The 22,476-nt window shown below is 41.3% G+C and overlaps 2 protein-coding genes across 2 annotated transcripts in view; one reads left to right on the top strand and one right to left on the bottom strand.

Moving 5' to 3' along the window:
- Positions 1 to 2,992, bottom strand: part of necab1 (N-terminal EF-hand calcium binding protein 1) — a 30,789-nt gene extending 27,797 nt beyond the window's left edge. The window contains exons 1-2 of the mRNA XM_047605198.1: positions 2,839 to 2,992; positions 738 to 762 (exon numbers count right to left, since the gene is read on the bottom strand). Of these exons, the coding sequence (XP_047461154.1) occupies positions 738 to 762; positions 2,839 to 2,928 (115 nt within the window). The 5' untranslated portion in view covers positions 2,929 to 2,992. The remainder of the gene's footprint in view (positions 1 to 737; positions 763 to 2,838) is intronic.
- A 2,161-nt stretch (positions 2,993 to 5,153) lies between these two features.
- Positions 5,154 to 17,489, top strand: tmem64 (transmembrane protein 64). Its single transcript, XM_047605670.1, has 3 exons — positions 5,154 to 6,640; positions 12,606 to 12,761; positions 14,353 to 17,489. Exons 1-3 carry the CDS (start codon positions 5,930 to 5,932, stop codon positions 14,542 to 14,544), a joined length of 1,059 nt encoding a protein of 352 aa, XP_047461626.1. The 5' UTR covers positions 5,154 to 5,929; the 3' UTR covers positions 14,545 to 17,489.
- Positions 17,490 to 22,476: the final 4,987 nt, after the last annotated feature.

The raw sequence follows: 22,476 nt of genomic DNA on the forward strand, positions 1-22,476 counted from the left end.
GTGCCACATTTGCTTTTTACAGCATTTCTAATTTATATGAAGAGAAATGATGTGCTTCCTCTGCTTGGGGAGCTGTAAGCCATCACTGCTCACGACTCTTACTATTAAAGTGTGCCTTACACTTGTGCTTGCATTTTGCTGCATTGCATTTCAAGTAGTAGCACAGACATTTGGACTGAATAGATTCAGTGTATTGAGTTTCGAGTGGAAGCTACAGATGCTCCGAATAGAAGTCTTAAGTCCCCACCAGTCATTTAAGGCTGCAGAAGTCACTTGGATGAGCAAACGTACGTCCAACAAATCTAGTTGCCTTTGTTTTAGCTTTGTTATTTGAATATAACACGACCTAAACAACCGAGAACCTTCACAAACAGATTCAGCTGAGGTTTCCTGCCTTTCTGATTTGTCGTATTTTGTACAGTCATCGTGTATTAGCTGAAATAAAAGCATCATTCGACCTCCGAGTCATCTACCGTGGACTGCCGTGATAAAAGCATCTACAAACAGTACACATTTTTTGATGTTTCCCTTCATTAGCGGCCTGACGCTAACCCTCAGTGGGCATGGTCAGTTTCCTGTTCCCATGGAAACTGAAGGAGCATCGACAGAGAGTCATGATCAGAATTTCATTGAGAAATTGCGTCTGTTTCCGCACACGAGAGCTGTGGGGTTGGGGAGATGTTGGAGACAGATGAGGGTGTGTGAGTCTGAGGTGAATGGCGTGGCACGACGCTCACCGTTTTTATCGGCCCTCCGTAAAATCTGTAACGAGAAAGGGGGAAAAATGAGATGTCAGTAAAAGATCATCAAAGTTAAAATGTGTGTTTGTGCGTCTGTGTGTGTTCGTGTGTGTTGGGGGGGGGAATCATTGATCACGCTTGCAAAAGCAGTGAGTCATTAAATTATTGATGGTGCTGTCCCAGAGTCCAGAGGAGATGAAAGGCTGAGTGGCAATGACCAGATCAGCTTTAAAAGGCTCCTCAAAATAGCACCACTTTTTTTCTAATCATAGTTTTACGTTTAGATGAAGAAGCTGATCAGGCATCACTACGGATTAATGCACATGTGCGAACTACGAAAATCGTTTCATTTGTGGAGGACTGCAGCTTTATAAACTGGTAAAAATACTAATACAAAATATCCACCCACCATCTTCTTGTTCTTGGCAGCATATTCAAATTTACATAATTCTTTTTAATTTTTTTTTCTTCCCATTAATCAGTCGTTGTTTCATCCCCTGCTGTCGAAAAACTCATCTTCAAACCTCACTCATCTCTGTCTCAATCTCTTTTCAGGCTCTAATTTCTATTTTCAGCCAATTAAATTCAAGCTAAAACAATCACTCATCACTGGTCACGTATAGCTAAGCTAGTATGTATGTCTGCTGTTTTTACAGTATTAATATATTTGAAGACATCAACATGAATTGTGATTTTTAACATGTTCCTTAAGTTTCTACATTATTTAGTTTAATTAATTCATCAATTAATCATTGAATGTTAAACAATAATTAAAATAACTCCTCTATCTGCTGTCCAACTGCTCTCCCTGCTCTTTTTTTTTAACTTTGTGGCATCAGTGTAGCACCTGTGCCAATTACATTAATTAAAATCATTTCCGGGCTACTCCTGCCACCATTGCTTTTAACCCCTGTAATTAGAACTACGACTGGGTGTCATCTCCTCTCATTTCACACCTCAGCTCGTCCGTGTTAAATTTTTATGTGCAGTGCATGAAATAAATTCATAACACCAAGAATTTCCTCTGAAGAAATTGGCAGAAAGATGGGCTGCACCATCCGAATGAAAACTCATGGATGAAGCCAGTGTGTGTGCTTTAATGACACACAGGACATTGAAGCTGGAGCTGAGTGGACAAGATATGTCAAGAGAGTGACTCTGTCAATCAACTCGCCTCTGGAAACAAGCAATGGCTCCGTTCCCTGTTGCTCAGTGCCAGGAGATGGAGCACCTGTTTGACACCAGCAAGACACTTGATATGGTGGATGCAGCTATCCAGTTTTTATTTTTATTTTTTTTAACTCTTGGTTCCCATCTTTGTCTCCACTCAAACACTGAAGGCAGCCAACAGGTTCATGGTAAATACACCACAAGTGAAAGCGCGGATGAATGAGGGGGATATAATTAAGGTAAAGCTCCAGAGAGGAGGGAAAAAGCTATTAGAGCATACGCATACATCATGTGATTTTAATATTTAAATGCAATTCATAGTTATGGTGGATCTATTTGCAGGAATCTAATCTCTTTATGTGAGGCTGGTATCTAAAAATGTTTGCTTTCATACATCAAAATCTTCTTTGGTTCAAAAGTTCTGTATATATATATTTCTCATAAATATTTTAATATTTAATATATTAATATATTTTAAGATTAACAATCCATAAAACAACGTAGATCAATTCATTAACTTAGTGTGTGGTGTTGAACACTAACATATAATCTTAGTCACTGAAATCCTCACAGCAAAAAGCCGACAATAAAGGTCAACATTACCAAATCAGTTTATTTTATTTAACAAGGAACCCTCTCTACCCTCCAGACATTAGGAGGATCGATGATAACCCATTTGATCCAGGACCCTCAGATCCTCCTGAAATCATCTTGACTTAATTTTTAACCAAAAAAATGTTTAATCTTCACAGCATAATACTTTTTTTTCTTGGTATGAGCCATAGTTACACAGGGGGAAACAATATGATAATTAAATAAACATCATTATGCATAAGTTTATTTCAGTTAAATGTAAAATTTGAGATCTAATACTAGAGTGTGAGCACAACTGTTAATAAAGATAAAAAATATATATATATATACTTACATCAATGAAGATTGACATTCCCTTTTTAATCTCCATTTGAGCGCTGGGCTCCTCGGACACAGACTGAACCTCCTCTGAACAATCCATCATCCACAGCGTAGCTTCACTTGTAAACTGCAGAGGAATGTGTCGCTTAGGACCTCTTATATGATCACTGTCTCTGCTCCGAGCTGCTGCAAAGTGAGACGGAATAAGCCGTGACTTCCAAAATAAAATGGCACAGTTTGATATGAATTTTTTTAAAGACGCCCACGAGAAAAGTAACATTTCCTGCAAGCCTGTTTGCCCGTGCATTAAAATCCAATTTTCGTCTCGTCATTCTGTCGCTGTGTTTTGAATCAAGCCTACACACATACATGTATCTGCGACTAAATATGAAATGTAGGTTACACGCTTTTGTTTTGAAAGATAAATCACCAAACGTCCTGAAATGTGCTGGGCGCCTCTGTCTGTCTTGATACTTGTATGTATTTCGCAGTCTTTTGCATTTTTAAAAAGGTTGCGCAAAAAATAAAAATAAAAAAATATAACAGACAAATAAAAAACAAAACATTTAGTGACTGATCACTCAAAGCTTTGTGCTTTGTAAAAGATACTCTATACTCTGACAACAGCTTTAAGCACTAAATCCGAATCTAAAATGTGATCTCAGTCATTAGACAGAGACACTTTTGAATTGAAAGATAACTCTGATCAGTCTCTTAACGATTGCAAATTTGTACTTGATCAGTTTAAAGTTTTTGATTTAATGATTTCCTATAACAACAACAACTACTACTGAAACAAAGACTCCCAAAGCCCCCTATTACTCACCGATAAATACGTTATACGTTGCTCTGAAGTAATTCTGGTAATTTGAACTCCCTCAACTTAAATTGCATTGTGAGATAACGGTGAAGTGATCGTAAAACTGTGCAACACCTCCATCTAGTGGAGCGATTTGACAACACACGACCACAAGTCATTTAGAATGATTAAAAAGTGGACTTGACGTAATCGTTAGTCCACAGCTTTGGTTAGACAGCTTTAAAAGGAGCAGAGAGGCAGAACGATGAGTTTTTTTTTTGAGGACTGTGTCCTAAAGGCGCTCTTCAACCACAGCTGGGAGATCCAGGCGATGAGCAGCCGTAGATGCATGAATGCACACATTGTCTGCTTCACTCCCCTCTATGAATTTATGCTAAGCATGCCAAACAAGGAGATCCCCTTCAGGCTCCCTTACTATACTATGTGCTTAAATCCTAAATATAGAATAATACTGGAGCACAAATGTAGATTAAATAGGAGAGGTTATACCATATGTTAAACAATGCAGTTAAACATTATCTCTAATGCAACAACCTACAAATTATAATTCTACTAACATGTTAATTTGTTATATAAATAATTCAGCAGCAACAATTATATGAAAATAAAATGCTCTGAATGGAAACATAATATATACTTTTTAAAAAAATACTTTACATATAGGAATTACTTGTATGCATTGATTTGCTTCAATTTATGAAACAAAACATCATTGGGCTCTCGACTGAGGTCCAGATTCCATGTACCCTGATATATCTTCGCACAATAGTATAATTCTCTGATATGCTATAATTAATAAAAGCTAGTTATTTGTTTCTTTATCTGTTTGCAAGTTTACATTTGCACTGTCGATGTCTTAACATGGGCTTGGATTTAAACTTTACCCTAGCTGATCTCTTACTTTCTTTAGACTGCATGTGACTAGATAGATAGATAGATAGATAGATAGATAGATAGATAGATAGATAGATAGATAGATAGATAGATAGATAGATAGATATTTATCCCCTTTTCAATCCTGATAATGTCAGCATGGTCATGTGATGGAAAGTACATACATAACATGTAGCTTGAAAAAATATTCAAGGTGGCTTCAAATTCAGCTTCAAATAACTGTAAATGCATTATAATCGAACTCAAACTGTTTCCCCTTTTTTATTTTAGGCGACTTTTTACTCAAGTTTAATTTTTGAATGTATGCTATAATGCAGTGTTTGTACCTTTTGGAAACCCACTTGGAAAACTGCCTCTCCTTCTCGTGTTGCAGTTTACCGTTATTATTTATTAATAGATAAATGACGGAGGAATAAACCGGACCATGGCATGGCAGAGTGAGCTCATCCTGCTTATGTGGCAGCAGCACGGTGGCTGACAGCAGAAACCACGCAGGGTAATTGATCAAAAACAAACACGGCTTGTCTCGAAACAACGCGAAGCCTCGCGATAACAATCGAAGCGTCCTGATTGGCCGACGTCGTCCAGCGCTCGGTCACATGCGGTGGGGTTACTTGGCATTCTGGGACACAAACAGTGGTCGGTGGGTATGAAATGAAAGGCTTCAGCGGCGACAACCACCGTGGACGGAGGGCGACGGCAGAAACGACAACACCGAGACGAGAGAGGAGAAGGAGCAGCAGCCCGGGAGTTCGTGTCCGAGCCTTGCGTCCTGTTTTCCGCTGCGGTGTCCGGGGGAGGCTGAGCTGAAAGAGAACTACGGTGATTTAGTCTGTGAAATGCAGCGTCGGACTTTATCCACGCAGCGAGCTAGATAGCTAACGACGGGGAGTAAGTTAGCCCTGCAGTGATTTGTGCTGGCGTGTGGACGTTAGCTGGATGGGAGTAGAAGGGGAGGTATAAAAGTTAATGTTGATGCACAGCTTCTCTCCTTGTCACCTCTGTCCCGCCCTCTCAGCTCCCTTCATCTATTGACTCAACCTTGTCCTGAGCTGAGTGATGATAACTCTGAGTATGGCGAGTGTTTCAGACGGTGACTACAAAACTGGCAACTTTAAGTCATTGTACTGGCACTTTGTCCAGCTGGTGTACCCGAGATAAGATAAACATAGTGATTTTTTTTTTTTTTTTTTTGACTAGCAGAGCAATGGATTGCCTCTGCTGAATCCATCTTCTTCAAAGCTATAAATACTCCACAGATCAACACTGCGAGACATGGACCTGCGCTGGATGTAAAGACTGTTCAGAAACCTCACATCACAGCTATCTCTACGTGGGACAGGTCATCCGAGGCCTGCCGCCCGGTCCCCATTGTCTGTTTGGGGCCAACATGTCAATGTCAGGGGCCACGACCCTGCAGCTTTTCACCAAGCTCGTGAAGCACGCGGTGGGCAAGACGCAGATTCAGCTGAATCGCTGGCTGCAGAGGACGGCCACAGAGGAGTGTGACAAAATCGACATCCTGATATGCAGCGCCTTCGACGAGCGAGCGTCTGGCCTGGGCAAGTCGGACGGTGACCCCGAGGCGGTCGGCGACGCGGGAGCGGCGACCTTCACCGGCAGCGGAGAGTTCAGACACCCGTGCTGTATCACCACCTTTTGTTTCAAGAGCGCCCTGCTGGCATGTATCCTGACTGCTGTTTGCTTTTCCTCGGTTGCCCTGGTGCGCCAATACCTCAAGGATCTCCTGCTCTGGGTGGAGAGCTTGGACAGCCTCGTCGGAGCCATGCTGTTTATAGTTGGCTTGATTGTTGTGTCGTTCCCGTGCGGATGGGGATATATTGTTCTCAATGTGGCAGCTGGCTACCTCTACGGCTTTGTGCTGGGAATGGGACTAGTCATGGTGGGAGTTTTAATAGGGACCTTTGTGGCACACCTGGTGTGCAAGCGACTGTTGACTGAGTGGGTGCTGAACAAAGTTGGGAACAGTGAACAGCTCAGCGCTGTCATAAGAGTGGTGGAGGGAGGAAGTGGACTTAAAATTGTGGCCTTAGCGAGACTCACCCCCATACCTTTTGGAGTCCAAAATGCAGTTTTCTCGGTGAGTATGAAAATCCAATTCCTTCTTCATATTAGACAGACATGTAAAGCACATTGTAAACTCACGGGTTTCAGTAGAAAGGTCAGAGGAGCTGTGGACCAGCCGGGAGCTCATTATCCCGCCGGAGAACGCTTCAGCAAATCACTTTCACTCCTGACAATTGAACCCGTGACCTTTCTGGTTTTAGAAGGAAGCCACATTCTTATTGCTGGGCCAACTCACACTCGAGGGAAATCAGAACCAGCCAGAACAAACCAGTCAGGAGGCACCATCATGACTGAATTTTAGACACTGAACGTAATAGTTGACCTGTTACTTCAGTGTTAGAGGCAAAACACAGTTGAATAGAGGAAATGAGGCTAGGCCCCAGAGACGTGAAACTCATTTCTCTTTCAGATGGAGGTGGCTCTCCTGTGAAGTAGATCAGAGTCTTTTTTTACATTTTTATTAACATGTAGTAATGTTAATGTAATGTTAGCTGTAGACGTTATTTTGTAAGGTAAGTGTGAAGTGGTTGGTCAAAGCAATAAGCATCATGCAACTTAAATTATGAAGTGTGTGAGGATATTGCTTTCGGTTGCACTCCTACACTTAACCTGAGGCCCTTGACCTTCATACGTGTCATGAATATTTTATAGCCACTGATTACCCTTCTCAACTCATTGATACCCCCCAAATGATAAAGGCCTGTGGGATCTGTTACTGTGTTGGAGAAGATCATCCAGGAGGTCACTCAGCATGGAATCTATTAGAATAATATGAATATTATTATGCCAATTATAATCGAACAGTTAATGTAGTATGACAACCCGAGGGCGATCTTGAACCCGGAGCCACTAGGGCTCCAGAAATGGTTTCAGGCAAACAGATGCAAAAAGAAAGAAAAAAACATTTCTCACTTCATTATTCACATGTCACATCACAATATCCTGAGACTAATAACCCTGTAATTTTATATTAAAACTAATGCACTTGGCATAAAAACGGTGACTAAAAAGGAATACGACAAAAAAGATCAGTTCCTTCTTTTTAAGTTGGGGAGTTTTACCTAGTGAAACATAAATAAACTTGTTTTCCAATCCATGATTCACATTTTAAAACTACTGACATGCAATGTTTTATACACTATTTTGAGAAACTACAGTTGCGTCTGCGGAAAAACTTCAGACGAGAATGGAATGACGTTTCTGTTAAAGGCGAGACCAACAGTAGCACAAACGTGCAAAGTGGGGAGCTTGACAGTCATTTATAGCTTAGAGCATGAAGGAGTTTACGAACAGGCCTGAGGCAGGAAATGGAAAGAAAAAAAAAATCAACATCATGTAAACGTCTTTCACAAGCTCAGTAATTATATGGTGAAAAACCAGTTGGTGTTGGAGGTTGATTGATTTACTTTGACATTTCTCAGCTATATGGAGATGAATTTGGCTTTCACTTTAAATAGTTCAGTACACACACGCATAACCACCGTACAATAAACACAGTCTTGTGAACCCGGTTGAAATGTTGGGACCTATCCAACACTACAATAGATTGACAATGGTTGACTGTCAAGCATTTTAATCTTGACAGAATTAGAAATAAAAGATGTACCTCTATGAATTGGATTATGTGGCCGTATTAGTGTGTTTTGGTGCAACTTTTCTGTCTAGCTTCCATCTCTTGTCAATATGCTTTAATTCTGTATCTAAAATTATTAAAGTACACACCACCATTGTCTCAAAGAAAGTCTGTGGGTAAACATTTCGTCATCACAGACTTTGATACTAGTATTACCTAAACATATCTGTCCAGTTATTCCTCGAAATGACCCCGTGGACAAGTGACAATTGCAATTAGGTAATAATGAGATAAGGTCGTTCTGAGAATCAGCTGACTTGTAGATACTCGAATCTCTGCAGGCGTTTTTTTTTTTTTTTTTTTTTTTTTTTCCCCTACACTTGACTGATAGTTTGACATTTGAGAAGCATCTCATATTCAAATGCTTGGGCCATTGGACTTCACTGGTGAGCTATGATGGACAGGGACTTTGAGATGGACAAAAACACCATGAATAAGTGAGAGTTCATGTGTGTGATGAATACTCTGGAATTACTGCTGTGAAATAAATGTAGGATTAGATTTAAGCTCCATGTTTAGTCTAAAAGAAGTGGTAATGCCAAATAGTGATGTATTACCTGACCTTAGGCCGTTGAGGAGAACACACACCACAAGCCTAACAGATGGCTTTCGTTTGCCTGACTGACTTAAATGGCTTCTGTTTTTCACTGGGTCATACTTTAGGCTCCGTAGTTTGGATATAGCTCCCTGTCCAAAGGTTGAAACAATCCTCTCTTGGCAGGATCACTTTTCGATGGTTCAACGTGATCTCACTGTTCCCGCTCTGCATACGCAAACGTGAGGTGCCAAAAGTCAACCGGGTCGACTGTTTACTCTGTGTCACTCATCTCCTGGCACAGTGGCGCATGCTATGGGTCGGTGCGTCAGGGTCAAACTACAAGATGAGTTAATTGACGCCCTTGTGAAATACTGGTTTGGAGCTTGCTCTGGGTTTTATCTACGTGTGGAAGCAAACAAAAGGCCTGTAACTTTGACATAGCATCTGCCATATTTCACAGGGTTACTTATGACAGCTGTTTGCTTTTAACATACACTCACCGGCCACTTTATTAGGTACACCTTACTAGTAAGAGGTTGGACCCCCTTTTACCTTCAGAACTGCCTTAATTCTACGTTTCATACTTTCAGCAAGGTGTTGGAAACATTCCTCAGAGATTTTGGTCCACATTGACATGATAGCATCTCATAGTTGTTGCAGATTTGTCGGCTGCACATCTATGATGACAATCTCCCGTACCACCACATCCCAAAGGTGCTCTATTGATGATTGAGATCTGGTGACTTTGAAGGCTGTTGGAGTACAGTCAACTCATTGTCATGTTCAAGAAACCAGTTTGAGATGATATGAGCTTTGTGACATGGTGCATTATCCTGCTGGAAGTAGCCGTCAGAAGATGGTACACTGTGGTCATAAAGGGATGGACATGGTCAGCAACAATACTCAGGTAGGCTGTGGCATTTAAACCATCATCAGTTTGTACTGAGGGGCCCAAAGTGTGCCAAGAAAATATCACCATCCTGAACCGTTGATACGGTTCAGGATGGATCCGTGCTTTCATGTTGTTTACGCCCAATTCTGACCCTGACATCCGAATATCTCAGCTGAAATCGAGACTCTTCAGACCAGGCAGCGTTTTTCTAATCTGCTATTGTCCGATTGTGGTGAGCCTGTGCCAACTGTAGTGTCAGTTTCCCGTTCTTAGCTTTTGAAACCAGTCAGCCTGTTCTCCTCTGACCTCTCACATCAACGAGATATTTTCGTCCACACAACTCCTGCTCACTGGGTATTTTCTATTTTTGGACCATTCTCTGTGACTTTAGGTTTACAGATTTGAAGACAACACATTAGCTTAGCCAGGTCAAATCTGGTAAAACGCTAGGATCTACTGTGTTTCAACCAATATTGAGATTAAAATATCTGTAAACAATTGGTTAGTGTTAACACCAGTCTGAGCAACGAATTAAACTCCACAGCATTCAAATAACGTTGCTGTTACTCTTTTGCTCTTACATAAACCGCACAAACTACTTAATTGCTCCGGTAGATATTTGCTTGTGCATAATCACTTCCCAATGGAACTTATCCAGAGCAGACTCCACATGAATGATGACTTTTATGCATAACTGCTGGAGCTGTTAATAAGTAACACAGCATACAATCTTAGTGGGCGACCTGTGGATTTTATTAGATTTTCGCTGCCCTCCTGTACCTATAACACACCTCTGTGAACCTGTTCCAGTTGGACTCAGTCGTGCCAGTAGCCGGCTGGTAAACTGTATCCTCCTCTCTACCTGACTCCTGTGCTACATTACCACTCCCCAGCCCCCGGGGGTTTTCAGACTCGGCTGTAACTGTAGAGTTTGCAATCAATCTCACCTGGAGGCTCATTACTAAACCGAGCTGACGTCGTATCTTCACGGTCCTCTCAACAGTAAAGAGTTCAAGTAGCCATAGGTGGCTACTTGTAGTCCATAGTAGGCTCACGGTGGAATTATGTGCTGTCTGCTCTGCCCTTGGTAAGCACTTTTTATGGGTAAGGCTACATTTCACTGACCCCCCTCCCTGCCCTGCTTGTTTCTGCTGAAGTGGACGGTGCTACATTATAGCGGGTAACCTAAAACGTCACAGACACTGCAGCTGTTAGCAAAACAATGGGTCGGCGCAGGGAAAAATGTTTTGAGGACGTATCCAGCCCTCCTCGTGTGTTTTATTACAGCTTTTCGCCTCTTGCCGCTGCTCACTAGCCTGGTTTCATCCCTCTGCCGTCACGACGAGCTGATGAGGCAAATGGGGAATTCTCCCTGTGATTTATAGGACTCTTAACTACAAGAAAAACATGCTTGTGCCGCTATTAATTACACCCAGTGTTTTATCGTTTCAAGTGTGGCCAGATAAAAACGTAAACAGCTTCACATCAGCAGTCCTGAAATTTACTATGCGGTGGAGATACCCTACTTAAGGTTTTGTTTGAACACAAACTCAGACCTGTTCTGAGTAAACGGGGTCAAACGTGGAGGTGAATTTCCGCTTGAATTTAAAGATCATCTGAATACAGTCTTGTGGGAGCAGCAAGGGGTTTCACATTTTCTGCGCTGTTATCAGAAGACGTCGAGCCCTTTCTTTGTTGCGTAAGACAGCTGCATGCCGTAAATGCTTGGTCGGGAAGAAGACTTGTGTGCCTGGTAGTTCAAGGGATGGCAGCTGAGAGAAGGAGACTGCATTCCTGTGCTTCTGTGGCTCTCGCACGTCTCAGAGATCAGCTGAAGGCGTTTTGATTGTGTTGACACATAGCGTGGACCCATCAGTGGCAGTCCTTCAAGGAGAAGGGCCTGTTACATGATAACAGGGGAGGAGCCCAGCGAAACGTTCAGAGGAAGGCAAATAAAAATAGTCTTAAAACAACATGAGCTTGATTAACCAGGTTTTGATAATATCAGCGTTACGTGCAGTTACCCAGGTTTTATCTGTGTGATAACAACAGACGATTTGGGATTTGTCGCCGTAAGGTTCCTGGATGCAACATAAATGTTCTCGAGCCCTGATAACGTTTTGGCACAAGCTGTGTCTTGCAGCAAATGAGCTGTAGCCTCCGACACGCTGCTATCAGCCACAGCGTAGTCACGGTATGCACAGTGCCAAGGTCACATCCTCCTACAGACAGCACATGCACACACACACACGCACACACACACATCGGCTTATGTCATCACTTAGTCAAGGGATCAGGGGTGACGGCAGCACAGACACTTGTTTATATTTAGGTGGTTCAATAGACGTTACAAATTGTGCTTTGTGTGCCACCGGGATCTTTAAAATAAAATGTTTATTTATTTTATTTTTTTTTTTGTTGCTGCATTAAAGTGAAGTCAGCCAGAGAAGGAATCATGATGTGGCCCCAGAGAACATACGTACTACCAGATACCACATACCAGATAGTCTCAGCTGAAGACACATGAATCACTCGAGCGGCTGTGTGGGTGTTTCTGGACTTCTGGACTCATACCAGAGCTTTTGTGATGGATGACTGGGTGGAGCGCAGCGTTGATTTCTAAAAGCAGCAGATTAATATGTAATATGAAGGTTTAGCTTAAGTTTAATTCTTTGAATGTCAGCAACAATGCACTACAAAGGAACTGGCCCTTCACACAGTGGCTGCATTCAATCTGCAGCTTATTTACAACAACCGGGATGTGCTAAATATATGCATGCAAATATATATGTGGTACAAGAGAAGTGAATGTGTGTGAGCTCCACAGGCCGATTTCAATAGTCGACGCAGATAAAATAAAGAATAATCACTGATCTCCTGTTAAACATCTTTCTACTCGCTCCTTCTGTTTGAAGATCACAGATGTGTCCTTGCCAAACTACCTGGTGGCCTCCTCCGTGGGTCTGCTGCCCACACAGCTTCTCAACTCCTACCTGGGCACCACGCTCCGCACCATGGAGGACGTCATCGCTGAGCAAAGCGTCAGCGGCTACTTTGTCTTTAGCCTGCAGGTGAGCACAAGTTTATTAAAATGTTGTTAAAGGCTGGATTCCGCATTCTGGCTTTTAACTGATCTTAAAAATTTGTTTTGTATCAAAACTCAAAAAGTGTGTGTATAAATTTCCTTCCCAACTCCAGAGCTTGTTCTTCTCCTCATTAGTAGCAACGGTAACACATTCACCAAATGTGTTGAAGCATGCTTTCGTGTCATGGTTTGCCTCGGTGAGAGTTGTGTCGCAATCCCTTTACACACGAGCTAATGATGCATGTATAAGCCGTGAGCTAGAGTAGATGGCCAACCTTAACCAGTTACACGATTTACAGGAGCATTGAAAAGGTTCGGAGAAAAACATAGTTGTCGTTGATTGGACTCAGGAGGCCTCTGGCACGGAGCCTGCTGCTGTCCACCTGGTTCTGAGAGTTGAGCCGTTAACGTCAGGGTTCCTGTAATCCCATCTAAATAATTAATAGTAATGCTACCAGTAAGAGAAAAAAATGTCACGGGGGACAGCAGGTGACAAACCTGTTCCTCCGTTCCGAGAACGATATGTACATAATGATGCTGTAGGGCGTTAGATAAACATGATACACACACCCTCAACAATCTGAAATGTTTTGTTACTGCATAACTGTATCCATCTTTACCTAGTCATGTCTACTCAGCAGTTTAAGGAAAAAACCAAGACACCTACCACTCTCCTCACGTCTATAAATGCCTGAGTACCGATGCCTAGCCTCATACAGAAATGCAAAATATTCCAACAGTTCAGTGCAGCTCGCACAGAGAACATTTCAAGCTGTTGCCACATCTCCAACACCTGTTCAGCTTCATTTAATCCTCGGGGATCGACACTGGTTGCTGTGGGGAAACATCCGACTGGTTCACAAGGGTCAGAGGTGAAGGGTCAGTGGAGCACTTAGCGATGCATTAGTGTTTCAGGCTGAAACTGAAAGCTGTTGCCGTATTGACAAGTGGCTGCAAACACACAGAAGCCGTGGTGGGAAACGACGTGGAAGAGCTGGACGTGCGTTTTCACTACAAACATTTGTTTGTTTTTTTTAAATCTGATATATATATATAGTTTCCTCTTGAGGCTCATAGAAGAGTTTTTAGTGGCTGCCGACTGGAATGGTTTGACATTTTGAGTCTGGCTCCCAACCAAGCACATAGCCTTTCATAAAAAGACAACATGTGCAAACTAAACACTTCTTAATTTTGTTCTGACAAGCTTTAAGATAAGATCACTGGCTACGATCTGTAGCTTCATATTTTCCGTGGAAATATGGCAGCGTTATTGATCATCTTACCTATCTCTCAGTAATTTCATTCATTATGTGTCGATTTTAAATTAGAATCTGAAGAATCTGTATTGTCAGATAATCTGAGACGAGCTATGTGGGCAATATTAGTGGTTCTGTGTGTGTTATTCTCAATGCAATATATTCTGAAGGAAGATATATTTTTGTGGTCCATTAGGAGTCTAAATCTTTGGCTCTGACTATAATGCACGTCAATGTACCACCACCATTACAAAAATGCCAGCCTCCTTATGAATACAGCATGTTTACTTCTTCTTCTTCTTCATCTCTCCTGTCCCGCAGATCGTCATCAGCATCGGCCTGATGTTCTACGTCGTGCACCGGGCTCAGGTGGAGCTCAACGCAGCCATCGCCGCCTGCCAGATGGAGCTGAAGTCGACGCACATGAACGGCTCCTCCACCAACCACAGCGGCTTCACCTACTGCAGCAAGAGGGCCACGGCCGGCGGCGGGAACTGCATCAACGTGGTGTGACCCGGCCTCGGTCACTGGGTCGAGTTTAGACTGCGTCCGAAACGAGCCGGCGGCGTAGAGTTCAAGCTTCGTCGTGGCGCCGCGTTCAAGGCCGGCCGCCTGAAGCGTCTCCAGCCGGTGCGACGTCGCAGAAGAAGTGGGACCACGCACCTCTGGCGAAACGGTGCAGGGGAATAAGGTTTTTACGGTACATTGTCTCGGTAGATTATTGTTTTATTTCTTATTAACTCTGTTACAAGAGATGTCTAGAAGTATGAGAGGTGGTGCAGCGAGTGAGTCATTAAGAACATAGCCAGGCGTTAGCTGCCAGCTATCATCATGAATGTGCAATCTGGAGCTTTCTGCAAAACCAAGGAATAGATTTTCCACTTCAGTGTCAAAACAATGCCAACCTATGCACCTTTATCTCATACTCTTGGTTTAATTCAGGGGATTCTATTTTTTTTTTTTTTTTGGTTTACATCATGTGCTCATTTACAGTATAATTAATAAGGGCATTATTAATACCTTTCATTCACCTTTTAGTCATTTTTTTTAAGTGTCTTATTTTTAGACGGTGGAGGAAGCTCTCAGTGAGCAGGGCTCGCTCTCTTTTTTTGTTTTTTTGTTTTCGGTGGAGGTCTCTCTTCTTGTTTTCAGCGCTTCTTTAGGTTTGATAAGCGCAGCTGGAGTGGAGAGCAGCTTTCACAGCAGGAAATTCAGGAATGTTTCTGCCAGGAAGTTTTTTCGTCTGACGTGAGCGGCCGCTCCGTGGCTGCGCCTCGCGTTCAGTCGCCGAGCGATTAACCGCGTTGAACCGAAGCCGAGATGTCAAGCTTTCCTGTCAGCGTTCATCCTGAGTTCTCATTAGCTGTTTGTTTTTTTTTCCTACATTGGGAGATTATCCATTTATTTTTCATGTCTGTTTTTAAATGATGATTTTGACAATTCAGTGCAATACATCGAGGACCGGTGACGAAGTGGCATGAATGTCATACTTCAGTGCTGAAACCAAACTAATCAGAAATGCTCTCATGCATACACAAATAACACAAACCTAAATGTGTGATTTATTTAGGTTTTACTTGCGGTATAGACGTGTGCTCTAGATGAGATACAGAGGCTTTTATTTTTTATGTGCCATTAATTGATAGAGCTCATCAGACATTATGACATTGGGCCCATCTGAGTTGAGGCTACTCGTTACTTAACTTAACTTTCACGTTCTTTTTTTTTTTAATTTACCTGTGAATATTTTTGTGTCTTAGCTCTTAATACAACAACAACTCATGCTGTAGGTTCTTTTTGCACAGTCCACTACAACAGACAAAACGTTATTTTCTTACAGATCAACTAACAAAGGGGTTTGGTTGTTAAAAAGAAAAAAAAAAAGAACAAACAAAAGAACTGGATGCGTCTCAGAAGCTGACAATCAAACTCAACACGGACACAAAGTGATGAATGTGATACTACCTTTTCTTTTTACTTTATTTTATTGTGATGCTGCTCCTCAGACAGGTTGAGGAATAATAAGGGCTCCTACATGAAATATCCATCTTTACGTCCCTTGTAATTGTCCACAGAAGCCTGTTTTTCTTTCTTTCTTTCTTTCTTCTTAAACGCTGGCACAACTTCTTGTTTTTCATTTTTCTACAAATTCTTCTTCTTCTTCTTCTAAAAGCCAGAATCGACGTTTGTTCAGACACATTCCATGCTGTCAGTCCTCTGACAAGCTGTAGAGTTATTTTCATGCTAAATGTCGATCTAAGGGCCCCTTTCTTTGTGAATTCAGCAATAATGTTTGACAGTCGAAAGCAAAAAAATAAATAAATAAATATATATATATATATACACACACACACATACAGTATATGATCAAAATCCTACCAGTAAGATCTTTAGCCAAGTGTAGGGAATCATTCATTCAGCCCCAGTGTGAGATTGAGATCGTTTGTAAACCTTTCAAAAGTGAACAACAACAAGAAAAAAAAACTGTCCGTCTTGAAGATTTAGTGTCACCATCTCAAGGTTTGTTTTACAGTGTTCAACCTGCCTTTTACCTCCCGCTGCCTCCGTCTGCGCTGCCTGTGAAGTGAAAGACATGTCACGAGACACACCAACATCTGTGAGCAGAACCGCTTTTATAGCACTTTGTTTGGAGAGTCTCCAATTTCTTTTTTTAAATTTTTTTTTGATTGGTTGCTTATAGATCAACCTCTCACATGAATCCCCTTTTTTCCCCTTTTACTTGAATTGAACATTTATGTGAAGAAAGCTGAGTAAATTTGAAAGGTAAAAGTCTCACCTGTTGTCACTTCCTAAATGAATTTAGTTTGCCCTCTTTTTTTTAAATTTATTTATTTATTTTTTTGGTCATGAGACATTTTATAAATGTCCCCCGACAAGACAGAGAGACTCTCCAAAAGCAAAGTGTGATTCAAGACGCCGTTCTGCTCGGAATGGGAGAGGAAGTTTTTAATGCAAAAATCAAACATGTGAAACTAGATCGGCCACCGCGGACACATTTCATGATACTTTAGCCTCTCAGCAGGACTCTAAATACCTGAGATCGTGGAGAAATTAGCTGTTTAACACAGAAGATGTTGGTTCTTCCTAGGTGGGCTCTACTTAACTTAGATATAGTTATGCAACAACTGATTCCTAAGGGAAGTATATTTCATAGACACCCACGTAAGACCTGGATCTGGGATGTAAATGAACAGAACTGTTCTAGAGGAAGCCGGTGTGACAGCACTGTTGTCACGTCGTCAAGTGTCACGTTGAGGGTCACGTCTGGTGCTATGAAATGCAATACTTCCCCATCTGTATCAAGTGCATTACACATATACTGTATTTTGTAATACAGAGAATTTTACAGTGTATAAATATTGTTATTTATCACTGTACGTTGCTTGTTCAGTGTTATTTATGAAAGAGAAAATAAAATCTGTCAGATTTTGTTACAACTTTTGGTTCAGATCTTTATTTGATGTTGCATTTTAATTGTATGCAGATTTCTACCTCGCACAGAAATGCATCTGACAAAAATTAGCAGTTTTAAACCTCTGTTGAACTGAAGTGTTCAACAGACAAGTGTGATCTTCACATGAAGTCAGGTTTGCCACAAGGTTAAACTACATAGTGTTTCCTACTGCTCTTTAAAACTACTCAAAAAGCCGCTGACGTCTGTGAGTGCTGTTAAAAATTTGCACGTACTCATGTCTGACAGCACAGATGCAGCCGTGTGGTGGTGAAGCACTTTCAACCAATCATCGTAGTCATGTGAGTCTTTTGTCAAATGTGTACCGTTAATAACGTTTTCGTATATAAGGAGGGATGGGATTATTTCTACAGTTTAAACACGTGACACAAATCTTGCAGCAACAACCCTCCCACTGTGGCAGACAGTGATGACAGGGAGGGACAGGGCAGCAGGCCGTCCTAAAAGCAGAGGGTCCACGTCCCCCAGAGGTATTTGGGAAAAAAATATAAAGATCAGTGACCATGCCTGCAACCGTCAAAAATCCCACATCATGCCATTTTGTACAGTGTGCAATTATGACGTGGACATAATCCACCAGGGAGCTGCAGGTAATAAATGAATTAGGCCTGTGATGTGTGCCTATGTCAATTTAATTATCACATTCTTGAAAATAAAAAAATATCTGTTGCATTTGACAAAATAAATTATTACAATTTTAATGAAATAATTGGATGCTGTTAATTTGTGGCTATCAGCTCTTATAAACACACATATAATGTAAGTAGGTTTACTTTGAATTTTACTGTTCAGTGTTCATGTTGCCCAGGCTGTGCATTGCACATTATATTTTAACATCAGGTCAAAAGGTTAGTTGTCTAAACCAGTCAAAATAAAAACTATGAACAAGTTTGTGTGTGCGTTACAGACTGTCGACACCACGTCAAAGACAAAAAACACTCAAAGGTTGTGGCCAGTGTAGATGCTGTTCCAAAAATGCAAACTTTTTTTCATCATGTTAGTGATCTAAGACCTATTCACCACACGACACAAGTCAAAATACTTTGCCAAGGTTGGCAGGTCTGTAATTGTGTATTTTGTTGAATAGCAGTAAAAACAGGCTAAGCTAATCTCTGTGGTTTAAAATCACGCGGTTGTGTGGTGACAACATGTAGGGGGGTGACTCCAGAACGCTGGAAGTCACTGTTCAGTCTTCTTGAGGTGTCGTGGGCCTAAGTTAATGAAACATCGGTGAAGGGAGGTTCCCACTTAAAAACCCCAATGATGTGCCACAATACTGCCTACTGCCGCTGGCTAGGCTAGTTAGCTGGCGTCTTCTTTCTTGTTGGTTGCTAGCTGGTAGCTGACTGCTAGCCTGCCGGTTGGTTTTCAGTTGGATTGGGCTTCCAAATGTGTTTTGTCTCAGATCTTGGCACAGGGGATTGTAACATCCTGTGTAATAATGAGTAATAATGAATGCTTAAATACTGACATCTCTAATATAGAAACATTACTTCGACAAGTAAAATTAGCAGCTCTGAATAAAAAACAGTTCCTGCATTCAAAATGCTACATAAGCAAAAGGGCATTTATGTAAATGTAATAAATAAATCATCGTTCTAGTACGTTTAATCTCAAAGATCGCTGCTTCATTCTCTTTGCTGACAGTAAGTCATGATAGTGAAGTTTAAAAAGTACGTTGGTTTTCAGGTTCAACCAAGACAAAGACATGCAACCCTCTTTACGGGAACAGACTGTCACGGTGAACAGGAACAGTCAGTCGTCTTGCTGTAAATCTTTACTAAACATGTATATGTCAGAACTGAATGTTTTGTTTCCAGACCAAATGATGTGTGACATGTCAAGTTCCGGGCAGGAAGGCTGAGCTAACAAAACAAGTTAAACGAGCATGAGGAACGATGATGGGAGAACCTTGCTGAAAATCTGGTTCTGTCTCTGTCTACTTTGGCCTTCTTCTTCTTTTAGTGAATGCTGTCTATCAAGTTGGGGAGAAATTCATCCATTACATGTTCAATGTTCTACTGTAGACAGCACCGCTTAGAGCACGTAGACATACAGTGGGGGAAATAAGTATTTGATCCCCTGCTGAATTTGTAAGTTTTCCCACTTCCATAGAAATGATCAGACTCTGGTTTTTATGGTCGTTTACTGGTTATGGGTATAGACAGAATATCAATCGAAAATGCATAAAAAACACACAATCTAAAAGTTATAAATTGTTATGTATTTTATTAAGGGAAATAAGTATTTGATCCCCAAGCACAATACAAGTCAGTACTTTGTAGAGAAACCTTTGTTGGCAAGCACAGCAATGAGACGTTTCTTGTAGTTGGTCACCAGGTTTGCACACAGCGCAGGAGGGATTTTGGCCCATTCATCTTTACAGACAGTCTCTAAATCCTTCAAGTTTCTTGGCTGCCTCTTGGAAACTCGGAGCTTCAGCTCCCTCCACAGGTTTTCGATCGGGTTAAGGTCTGGAGACTGACTAGGCCACTCCATGACCTTAATATGCTTCTTCTTGAGCCACTCCTTTGTTGTCCTGGCAGTATGTTTTGGGTCATTGTCATGTTGGAAAACCCACCCACGAGGCATCTTCAGTGTTCTTGCTGAGGAAAGAAGGTTTTTGTCCAAGATGTTACAGTACATGGCTGCATTCATTGGCCCCATAATGCGGTGAAGTTGCCCTGTACCCTTTGCTGAAAAACAGCCCCAAAACATGATGTTTCCACCTCCATGCTTAACCGTGGGTATGGTGTTCTTTGGGTCATACTCACGTTTTTTCATCCTCCAAACACGGCGGGTCGAGTTAATGCCAAATAGCTCAACTTTGGTTTCGTCAGACCACAGCACTTTCTCCCAAGCCTTCTCTGAGTCATTTAGATGTTCACTGGCAAACTTAAGGCGGGCCTGTACATGTGCCTTCTTGAGCAGGGGGACCTTGCGGGCACTGCAAGAGTTCAATCCATAACGGCGCAGTGTGTTGCCAACTGTTTTCTTGGTGACGGAGGTCCCAACTGCTTCCAGATCATTAACAAGCTCCTGCCGTGTTGTTTTAGGCTGCTCCCTCACCTTTCTCATCATCATCCTCACTCCATGAGGCGAGATTTTGCGGGGAGCTCCAGACCGAGGACAGTTGATGGTCCTTTTATGGGTCTTCCACTTGCGAATAATGGCACCAATAGTTGTCACCTTCTCACCAAGCCTTTTGCTGATGGTTTTGTAACCTATACCAGCCTTGTGCAGGTCTACAATCTTGTCCCTGACATCTTTTGACAGCTCTTTGGTCTTGCCCATGGTGCTGTAGAAGTTGGAATGTAAGAAACTGATTCTTAGAGCAGGTGTGCTTTATATACATGACGAGTTAAGATCAGGAGTATTGGTAATTAGTTGACTGAGCACAGCTGTGTGCCACATGCGCACCAGCCAATCTGTAGGAGCCTGAATTCTAAGTGAATTGTTGGGGATCAAATACTTATTTCCCTTAATAAAATACATAACAATTTATAACTTTTAGATTGTGTGTTTTTTATGCATTTTCGATTGATATTCTGTCTATACCCATAACTAGTAAACAACCATAAAAACCAGAGTCTGATCATTTCTATGGAAGTGGGCAAACTTACAAATTCAGCAGGGGATCAAATACTTATTTCCCCCACTGTATCTTCTGATTAATGTTTTGGAGAACACATATCGTGTTATTATTACTTTATTTATTTAGTTCAGTTAGAATCTGTAATTAGGATGATTTGATTGTGGTTGTGGACGTGGTGCTGAACGTAGCCACTGACGATCTGCGTGACACCAGTGAAATGTGAGCCCCGCCCAATTATCTGTCTATGGTAGAAAGAACATTACTGAATATTTGTGCCTTGTAAGAGAAGATCTACGCAAACACACAATGATGATAACTGTGAATTCAAAAGCTTAATTCATGAGTCGGATTAACAAATTATTTAACTTATTATTATAATAAGTGGAAAACCTTTGAGGACAGGGAGTAGGCTACTTCTCACTGAACTGAATTACTAAGTATTAAATCTGCACGGTTTAACAGTGGAGCTGGAGTCCGTATACTATGTTTTGAAAACTGACCCACGTTTACCAGTGGATTCTGAAGTTACATTTCTATAATTCATGAACGTTTTAGTTACGATTACGTATGATTACACTTGAGCCGGAGACCACATATTAAAAAAAATAAATAAATAAAAGGTTGTAATTCCTACACCTTTCCTTTGATCTGGATGTGGATATCCTTAAGATAAACCTTAGAGTCTGGACTTTAAGTCGACGTTATGCATTATGTAACTGTAACTTGGACGTGTATTTAATAAGATGATAAGATTTGATAAACAGATATAATAATAAAAGTGTCCACTGAGAAGCTTGATCTCACTGTGTATCATAATTTTATTTAGTAATCTAAAATACTTGCAAAAATAACCGATGACTGAAGCTTTAACATAAATGTTTAAGGGGCTCCAATCTGTGCCCTTAAAATATAATGAAGTAGAGAGTATATAGAGAGTGCACTTGAATGCAGTGCTTGAGTAAATACTTATCCAGAGTCCACCGCTCTTTTAGTTTTATAGTTTATGGCTCAGGATATCTTACGTAATCCTGAGTCAATACACGTCCTTGTTTGCCTTCACTACTTTCTGTCAGCCTCGTTATTCTAAGTGGGAAAGCGACTCAAACTGTGTGGTATCGGTGGAAACTTCTCGCTTCGGATGTTTTCGCGGAATCGTGTTAAAAAGCTTCTGCTGCTGATTAAAATTTCAGCTTGTCACTATGTTTTTTTTTTTTTTTGAGATACCACACGTTTTATAAAAATCCTTTTTTTTCCCCCCACATATCCCAAATCCTGGCAAGAGTCTATAAATACAACCTGTCTTCATCCCTAACCCTTTGAGAGCGAAGGAAATGTTCCTGCTCAGAAGGTTTCCCCT

This window comes from Mugil cephalus, chromosome 14 (genome assembly GCF_022458985.1).
Source record: "Mugil cephalus isolate CIBA_MC_2020 chromosome 14, CIBA_Mcephalus_1.1, whole genome shotgun sequence".
In the NCBI taxonomy this organism is placed as follows: Eukaryota; Metazoa; Chordata; class Actinopteri; order Mugiliformes; family Mugilidae; genus Mugil; species Mugil cephalus.

Excerpts from the sequence above, each read along its gene's own strand:
- tmem64 (XM_047605670.1), top strand. The coding sequence starts at position 5,930 with ATGTCAATGTCAGGGGCCACGACCCTGCAGCTTTTCACCAAGCTCGTG. Across the intron at positions 6,641-12,605 it reads TCCAAAATGCAGTTTTCTCG|ATCACAGATGTGTCCTTGCC; the intron begins GTGAGTATGAAA and ends TTCTGTTTGAAG. Across the intron at positions 12,762-14,352 it reads ACTTTGTCTTTAGCCTGCAG|ATCGTCATCAGCATCGGCCT; the intron begins GTGAGCACAAGT and ends CCTGTCCCGCAG.